Here is an 8,610-nt window from a genome sequence, read left to right as displayed (position 1 = left end):
TAATTATATTTAAATATATATTATACTACTTGTGTATTACATATTACTAATTATACTTCAGTAAATAAAATTGTATAAAAAATAATTTCTTAAAGAAACACACTGGAAATATTTCTTTTTGTTATCAAATTTAAATAATTTTTAACGACATAATTCTTTTTTTTTTTGTATTATTAATTAATTTAAAGTTTAAATTTTTTTGATTAATGAATTTCAATTAGATTTTTATTTATTCTGTTAAATGAGATCTTATTCATAAAAATCAATCATGAATTAAGCTTAGATACATTATTAATGTAAACGGTGTTTTTATTTGTTTAATATTTTTATGTAGGAGTAAAAAATAGTCTTAAGATCACTTTTGACTATATGACTAATATAGTTTATAATAATAAAAAACATTGAAGTATATATAAGTAATAATTATAATCACTATTTTTTTTTATTTGAGTGTCTTAAATTGCTTCATTTTAAAATATACATATAAATGCATTTCTGAAGGCATACACACATGTTTATACATTAAAAATTAAATCTATTTATTTAAAATTTTATTACAATAGAACTATATTATTTATACTATCAAAGAGAGAGAATATATCATATACTATCAAAGAATATGAATATAAATACACTATTCTTTGATAGTATATCGTCCAATGGTGGTCCCAGTGGTAACAAAAATGATGCTGGGTAAATAAAAATGGGGACTTGTGAGTTTCTATATACTTCACCACAAAAGAGTTGGCATAGAATCGCAACAGCAGAAAAAAATGTAAAAATGAAAATATTTATAGCTCCGTTGTTGTTACTTTGGAAATCACTTTTAAATATATACCCTGCATGTATACCAACTTTACTTTAATTTTTTTTCAAAGTGCGCTTGCACCTTGAATTTGTTGATGTGCATGCGTATAACATATCTCCCGCTCTTGACGTCACCATTTCATAATTATTCAAAGTGTAATAATTATTTTCATCTAATTAACGATAAATAAAAAATATTTAATGAAATAAAGTTGAGGAGCGGGACAAACAAAAAGTGAGCAATTGATTGAAAACAAAAAACAATAGAAAACTTCATTKCTTTGCTTAGAAATGAGATAAAACGTTTTCGATTTTTCAATTATTAATAACTAATTAAATAATTAATTAATAAAGTAATCAATCATATATGAATTTTGGTTGAGCAATTAGTGAAGAATTAAGAGCACTTATTCATTTTTTTCTGCTGTTGCGGTTCTATGCCAACTTTTTTGTGCTCATATATATTGACAATTGAGTTTCTGCAATCTAACCTTCAAATTTCACTACAGAGTTACATTAAGTTTGTGTCAGTTATTTAATATATGATAGATTATGAAGATTTATAATATTTATAAAGATATTTTAACCACACCGTGTGTATATTGGATGGAAAATTACTAGATTAAATTAGGACATAGGGAAATTTAACAATTGCATCATGAAATTTATTAGATGCAAGTATAATCGTTGAAATTTTTGGTTATCATGTCAGTAGTATTTACTTATTTCTTATGTCAAAGAAATGATGTAAAACGAATTGTCATGGAAATACGATTTCGCTTATGTTTTAGATATTCTACAAATTTAACGTAATATATTGTCAACATCAATGCTTATGGCGGGAATCTCGAAATGTTGAATGTTTCTAATTAAATATAAATATGTCGCAATCTATCTTAAAAAGCAGTTTAGAAAATGCTTCCTTCAACATCATATTTCAGGTATTATAATCTATTAATATTTGTTCTCTTAAAAGGACTTTTTATTTTTACTCAAAATTTACATTATACCGGTATATCCTTTTCATACGTAGATCAAAATTCTTACAGATAATATGTCGCTGTGTTACATTTGTTCTAAATGCTTTTGTGGTACGTCATGTTGGCCAAGCAATTTTGGGTGTCATCAATGTTAGATTACTACTTTTAGAATCCATGATATTATTCTTATCCCGTGAACCATTTATGAAAGCATGTTTAACTAATACATCGGAGCATAACTGGGCTCAAGTTGTAAATTTACTATGGATGACGTTAGTATTCCTTATAACATAACTCTAATAGAAATTAATTAATTATATTGTTTTCTTTTAAGACTATCGATAAAAGCATTAATTATATTTTTCCAGAGTACCCATTTGCATTGTAATGTCTTCTCTGTTTGGATATATTTGGCTCTTTCTTTTATCAACTTCTGAAACTTTACCTCCTTACTATACATTTGCAGTATGGGCAGTGGCATTATCTTGCATTATAGAATTATCATCTCTAATTGTACAATTAGTTGCCAATGCATTCCTTTTTGTAAAACTTAAAGTAAACAAATTTGCCTTTACATTTTTATATTTGAGTTTGTGTTATATTATAGACATACATATATATATATATATAATTTTATTTTCAGGTTGTATTAGATACAATCATGATTACTATTCGTACTTTAACGTTTGTACCATTAATACTTTACTATCCAGAAAATGCTTTGTTTGCTTTTGGCATAGCACAATTAGTTGCAGCAATATTTTATACAACTAGTTATTATTCATATTTTCATTATTATATTAATAATATAACTAAGTGCAAACAAAAAAGAAGAATGTCTTTAAAGGATAAAAATGATGAATATATCTCAACAGAGTTTCCATTTCGAACAATAAAGGATTTTTTGCCAGGTCAATTAGAAAATAGTGTATGTATTTTTTTTAAGATTTTCTTTTTACCTCTTTATAATAAAAATAAGAAATTTTCAGGACTCATATTTAGATAAAAAATTAACAATATTAACATGGAGTTTCTTTAGACAAGGGATTTTAAAACAAATTTTAACAGAGGGCGAAAGATTAATCATGACAGTTATGCCAGTACTCTCGTTTACCGAACAGGTATTTCATTTACAAATATTCTTTATTTAAATTACATTTTAGTATGATAGGTTGCATAATTATTATTTGAATATGTAAGGGCACGTACGAAGTCGTCAATAACTTGGGTTCTTTAGCTGCAAGATTTATTTTTCGTCCAATTGAAGACAGCGGATATTTTTACTTTACGCAAATGGTCAAAAGAGATAAAGCTTTGTTGGAACAAAATCCGGTAAGTATATAGAAAATTGTAAAATAAATTTATATAAGAAATAAACAGAACTGTAAAATAAAGAATGAATTACAATTTGCAGACAAAAATTCAAGAAAGTATAAGCGTCCTCACGCATTTGTGCTCATCCGTTACAGCTATTGGCTTAATAATTTTAGTATTTGGACAATCTTATTCAAGTACATTACTTTGGTTATACGGTGGTGCAAAATTGACATCAAATTTACCAGTTCTTTTAATGAGAGCACACTGTCTGGCTATATTATTACTTGGTATTAATGGTGTAACCGAATGTTATACCAATGCGACGGCTGACAGTACTACTATAAATAAGAACAATTTAATCATGATTTATGAATCAGTAGCATTTCTGGGTGCATCCTATTTATTTGTTATTTGGTTCGGACCTGTCGGTTTTATACTTGGAAATTGTTTTAATATGAGTTTAAGGATTGCGCATTCGATGGTATTCATTAATAAACGTCATATTGGTGCAATTCAAAATCCTTTACTTGGACTAGTACCAAAACGAATGTTCTCTATTACATTATTATTAGCCGCAGTTATCACAAATTTATCACATGTAAAGAAATTATTTCCCAATCTCATAGATAAAAATTAAGATATATTCTAATCAAATTAATAACGCATTTGTGTGTGTATTTTTAGGTCTATTTCTTCCCTGATGAAAAAATGCTGCATTTGTTAATTGGATTGATAGCATTTATAATGGTTCTTATTGCATGGATTTATGAACATTATGAACTAATTAAACTTGGTGGTAACAAGTGGTACGAACGGAAGAACAAATATAAAAAGAATGATTGACCTTAAATTCCCAGAGTGTAAATAATTTATTAGTATTTGCATCCTTCTTTAAAAATAAGATTGTGGTGCGATTCAATAATATTTCAAAATCATAATAATAATTTCTATTTCCTATACTTGGAAAGCGATGATACTGTTTGTTATGATATAACTGGGCACGAAATTATCTTCCTCCTTATGTGTATGAGAATAAATAACAAAATATATCATACTTTATAAGATATCTTAATTAAAAACAAGGCCAAAGAGAATAATATTAACTTGCGACATGTTTATATATTGCACCAACTACTGGCCCTTGTCGTTGAATAAGACATTTCCTATAATAAATTAAAAGTATATATTTTCAATTTAATATACACTTCGAAAATATGCATGGAATTTCTAAATACATAACTAACGTATTATCAACATTACCTGTTATCATTTTGGATAGTGACGATTGGAAAAGTTGAAGAAAATTCTAATTTAGCAGCTTGATCCGCAATGGCTGCTATAATGCCAGCGCTATCACTTGAGGCATTACCTTTGACTGAAAAATATATATAAAAAAATGTTTTATTAGTATATACATTAAAAATAATACGCTATTATAACAGAATAATTTGTTTGATAACATACCTCCTAAACATAATCCTGCACGATCAACCAAAATACAACCAATTGTAGTTTCATTGTTTTTTCTAGAAAATAGTAGAGAAAGAATACCTTAAATAAGACAAAGCTGATAATATAATTTAATAAATTGAGACATATATATTATATGTTATTTGTTAGAAATCAGAACAAAACACCTGTACACACAAAAATGCACAAACAATTAATAATTATAAAGTAATACTTGATAACTTACACTTCATCTAAAGTTTTTTCAATATTCTTTTCCATAATGAAGTTTTTAGTAAGCACAATTAAAGAAAATCACAAAAATAATAATGACACGCTGAGAAAATACTTCGTAAATATCAATTTTCATATGTATACATCGCCATTTTACATTTACCTAACGTTACCGTATATCAAACATGGTGACTAGACGTAATCTATAGACTATAGTAATAGTAATAACTGTCAAAAAGTTGAATAAACTATCAAAGAATCGTGCGCACAATGTTACGTTACTTTATGTAATCACAATTTTTTTATATAAACGCATTAATTATTTAAATTAAAAGATTAAAAACGAATATGAATGTGTGAGTGCTCGTTTTTTTATCCACAAAAATAATGAATATATTTTAATGAATTGTCAATAATTGAATATTACATTGTAAAATAAGTAACAACATAAATTAACGTGTCTAATAATGGTTATTTTTTAAAATTAATATAATATTACATAATGCGATAGCATTTATTTCATAAAAATAATAAAGAAATCAATGCAATAACTGAAGTTAACAATGGAAACAATGTCTAGCCAGAGCACAATAAACATTGATATATCACGATTACCTTTAGATGTAAGTTGGTTAAAGTTAGTTAATTAATTGTAATTGTTAATGTTCATTAATACGATGAGTATGAATGATATATGTGATAATAAAATATGTTGCTGGAAATATTATTTTAAAATTCTTTCAGGCAAATTCCTTATATTAACATTTCTTGACATTTTTCCTATCGACAGGTAATTATACATATAATGTCATATCTATCTATATCTGATAGAATGGCAGCTGGATTGGTTAATCGGACATGGCACGATGCATCTCTTGCTACTGAATTTATAGATCAAGAATTAATGATTTTTGGTCCACCACGAATAGATCATTTGTATGACGTATTAGATATACTAGAAAATTCTTCTCGACCAGTTTATAATTTCATTTTTAAAGAAGTGGAATTGAAAAGTACGATGTCTCTTTGGAGACAATATGGATCTTTTATAAAAATTCTTCATCTGGTATATTAAATCAGTTATTAAAGACTCAATATTACAATGATCTATTTAAAATATATATACATTCCTAATTAATTGTACTTAGAAATTTGAGTGATAATGAAATAATATTGTTTGCAGTTTTGTTGTGATTTGAGTGAAAGAACACTCATTGGGATTCTGAAACATTGCAACAATTTAAGAACGTTACACATCAGTTCTTGTCGAGAATGTTTTATGTCTGGCAGACTTTTAGATGATGACAGTGATATAAAAGAACTCTTGGAAAAATTGAAATTTCTACACGAACTTAGTCTTACTTATAATCGATATTTAACAGACGCTTTATTTAATCAATTTATTTCGATATGTCCAAATGTAAATACGCTCAGTCTAAAAGGATGCGAAATATCTTTTCATTGTGGCTTGTTTAAAAAATTTTATCCTAACATTAATGTGATTGTTTATGCCTCGGAATCAGTATTAACATTTTTTAATATTTTGCAGTATATTACTTCTTCTGCAAAACAATTGAAACATTTAGACTTTAGTCATACGCTTATAGATGGAACTGCTTTAGCAACTCTTTCAAAATTGGAGAACCTTAGATTAGAAACATTAAAGCTGCAACGATGTAATCAATTAACTATCATTGGAATTAGAACATTGACATATCATCAAATTAACTTAAAATTATTAGACATTAGTTTTTGTACACGAATTACAGATGTTAGTTTAGTTCTTATATGTAAACATTTGAAACAATTAGAAAGTTTAAATATAAGAAGATGCAGGGCAGTCACAGATAGCGGTATACGACAAATACAGTCATTAAGAAATCTAAGAGAATTAGATATTTCAGAATGCGAACAACTTACCTCCAAATGTATTACTGATGGGCTTTGTAATGAATCACTAAATAATTTACAATTTACTGACAATGAAATGGATATAGAAGCAGAAAATATCGATTTAAACAAGCAAGAGGCAGACTGTTCAATAACAAATAATGACATTCGAAATGATCGAATGTGGAAGCTCTCTGTAAATGCTTTGAATCTTGATGAATCATGTATTACATCTATAGTTAAATGTTTTCCAAATTTAAGATATCTCAATGTAGGCTACTGTTTTATAGCTATTACAGATATTACAATACAGGTACTGAATCTATCATATTAACTATTTTTATTTCAATTAGAATCATGATTATTTATTTTTTATAGTTACTTATATTAGTAGAATATGTATGTTTATATTTTCCAGAACATATTTGAAAAACTTATATTTTTACGAACATTAAAAGTTACTCATTGTGACAGAATAACAGATGCTGGTTTGATGGGTATTGATACTAGCAATAACATAGATATACAATCTCTACAAGTTAATGTTATCGAAAAGCCATCTGAATCATTATTACGAATCAGTTTACGCTCCAGAGCAGAAGAAGAAATAGTATGCGATGCTAATAGAACATCTTATATTAAGAATTTATTGAAGAATATTTCAACTTTGTCACCTTTAACGATGCCTGCATTTAGTTTGACGCGTCTAAAAGGTCTTAGAGAGTTAGATTTCTCGGGTTGCACTAGAATAACTGATGTTAGTTTAAAACATCATTTTGCTTTTATAGAATTGAGAGTATTGAGTTTAAGGAAATGTTGCCAGGTAAAATACTATAACTTATTTCTTTAAATGTGTGCTGTTATTTACAGTCTCAATTCTAGATTGATGTTATGTATATTATAGATAGAAAGACTAGATATGTATAATTGTATGATAAAAAGCTTAAAAGATATACTTTTACAGACCGTTATGTTTCAATTATTTTTCAGATAACACATGTGGGATTAGAATATGTAGCAAAAAATAATCCTGCTATAGAAGAGTTGGATTTAACACTATGTTACAATATATCAGATTTGGGTGTCTCATATCTTACTATGTATTTACATAGATTAAAGCGTCTCTACCTCCAGGTATACTCATTATTAAAAGATTTAAATTATTTCATTTTATATAACTAAAAATTAAATTAAATACTATTTAATATATTACATTTATTCTAATTTTTTACTTTTTAAAGATTTTTAACATCTATGATTTTTTTTTATTAACAGGGTTGTACACAATTAACAAATGAAAGCTTAGAATATATACGAGACAATTGTAAAAGTCTTCAATATCTAGACATACGACATTGTAAAAAAATAACAATTTTTGAAATATCTAGTTTGCCTTTTTTGCACATTGAATGCACACAGCCAACAGAAAACAGTTTATTGTTGGATAATGTGCATGTACCAATACCACCACCTATGTATAAATAATATCCTTTTTTTTATTTTTAATTTTATACTTTCAATTATTGATAACGTATGTATATGTATGTATATATATATGTATATATATATATTCTATATTTTTATGATTAAGAAATTGAGATTGATACTGTTTAAATGAAATTAATTTGATGTATTGTTAGTTATTAGTCAATCAATTAATTAAAGTAGGTACACTAATATTTTTAACGAAGTGTTTGTAGTGCTTTTGATTTATGTATATAGTTTAGATGAAATTTATGTAAAAATTTAACAAGAACGGAGATGTAAAGAAAACTGTACCTATTTTCTCTTTATTTGCCTTTTCCATTATTTAAAAATCTATAAAGCAAAGAATACATTAATAAAGTAAAAATGAATATTGTCAAATGTACATATATACATCTGCATAATTTTTAATAAGTAAAGAAAAAATTTAGAATACGGATATGACGAA

At 26.3% G+C, this 8,610-nt stretch overlaps 3 protein-coding genes across 4 annotated transcripts; 2 read left to right on the top strand and 1 right to left on the bottom strand.

Moving 5' to 3' along the window:
• Positions 1-1,025: 1,025 nt before the first annotated feature.
• Positions 1,026-4,149, top strand: LOC106792798 (protein RFT1 homolog). Its single transcript, XM_014759319.1, has 9 exons — positions 1,026-1,514; positions 1,599-1,748; positions 1,857-2,059; positions 2,156-2,342; positions 2,431-2,715; positions 2,777-2,908; positions 2,988-3,119; positions 3,202-3,702; positions 3,789-4,149. Exons 2-9 carry the CDS (start codon positions 1,689-1,691, stop codon positions 3,945-3,947), a joined length of 1,659 nt encoding a protein of 552 aa, XP_014614805.1. The 5' UTR covers positions 1,026-1,514; positions 1,599-1,688; the 3' UTR covers positions 3,948-4,149.
• On the bottom strand, positions 3,947-5,091 carry LOC106792799. 2 transcript variants are annotated; one of them, XM_014759320.1, is made up of 4 exons: positions 4,801-5,091; positions 4,569-4,630; positions 4,365-4,479; positions 3,947-4,267 (listed from the first exon to the last, which is right to left on the bottom strand). In XM_014759320.1, the coding sequence occupies exons 1-4, from the start codon at positions 4,833-4,835 to the stop codon at positions 4,204-4,206; spliced, it is 276 nt and encodes a 91-aa protein (XP_014614806.1). In that variant the 5' UTR covers positions 4,836-5,091; the 3' UTR covers positions 3,947-4,203. The 2 variants fall into 2 exon arrangements, with proteins under 2 accessions (XP_014614806.1, XP_014614807.1); XM_014759321.1 differs by having other exon boundaries at positions 4,569-4,655; positions 4,801-4,952.
• Positions 5,092-5,324: 233 nt separating this feature from the next.
• On the top strand, positions 5,325-8,455 carry LOC106792797 (F-box/LRR-repeat protein 3-like). Its single transcript, XM_014759318.1, has 6 exons — positions 5,325-5,410; positions 5,578-5,853; positions 5,971-6,990; positions 7,096-7,500; positions 7,668-7,811; positions 7,953-8,455. Exons 1-6 carry the CDS (start codon positions 5,351-5,353, stop codon positions 8,160-8,162), a joined length of 2,115 nt encoding a protein of 704 aa, XP_014614804.1. The 5' UTR covers positions 5,325-5,350; the 3' UTR covers positions 8,163-8,455.
• The last annotated feature ends 155 nt before the right edge of the window (positions 8,456-8,610 follow it).

This window comes from Polistes canadensis, unplaced genomic scaffold, assembly GCF_001313835.1.
Source record: "Polistes canadensis isolate GaletaPanama2010 unplaced genomic scaffold, ASM131383v1 scaffold_712, whole genome shotgun sequence".
NCBI lineage: Eukaryota > Metazoa > Arthropoda > Insecta > Hymenoptera > Vespidae > Polistes > Polistes canadensis.
The sequence above is the reverse complement of the archived record's forward strand: the minus strand, read 5'-3'. Positions and strand labels throughout refer to the sequence as shown.

Coding starts and splice junctions, on each gene's coding strand:
- LOC106792798 (XM_014759319.1), top strand. CDS start 1,689: ATGTCGCAATCTATCTTAAAAAGCAGTTTAGAAAATGCTTCCTTCAAC. Junction 2,716..2,776: donor CAGGTCAATTAGAAAATAGT/GTATGTATTTTT, acceptor AGAAATTTTCAG/GACTCATATTTAGATAAAAA. Junction 3,703..3,788: donor TTATCACAAATTTATCACAT/GTAAAGAAATTA, acceptor GTGTATTTTTAG/GTCTATTTCTTCCCTGATGA.
- LOC106792799 (XM_014759320.1), bottom strand. CDS start 4,835: ATGGAAAAGAATATTGAAAAAACTTTAGATGAAGT. Junction 4,480..4,568: donor TGCAGGATTATGTTTAGGAG/GTATGTTATCAA, acceptor TATATTTTTCAG/TCAAAGGTAATGCCTCAAGT. Junction 4,268..4,364: donor ACTATCCAAAATGATAACAG/GTAATGTTGATA, acceptor AATTTATTATAG/GAAATGTCTTATTCAACGAC.
- LOC106792797 (XM_014759318.1), top strand. CDS start 5,351: ATGGAAACAATGTCTAGCCAGAGCACAATAAACATTGATATATCACGA. Junction 5,411..5,577: donor TATCACGATTACCTTTAGAT/GTAAGTTGGTTA, acceptor TCCTATCGACAG/GTAATTATACATATAATGTC. Junction 5,854..5,970: donor TTATAAAAATTCTTCATCTG/GTATATTAAATC, acceptor TATTGTTTGCAG/TTTTGTTGTGATTTGAGTGA.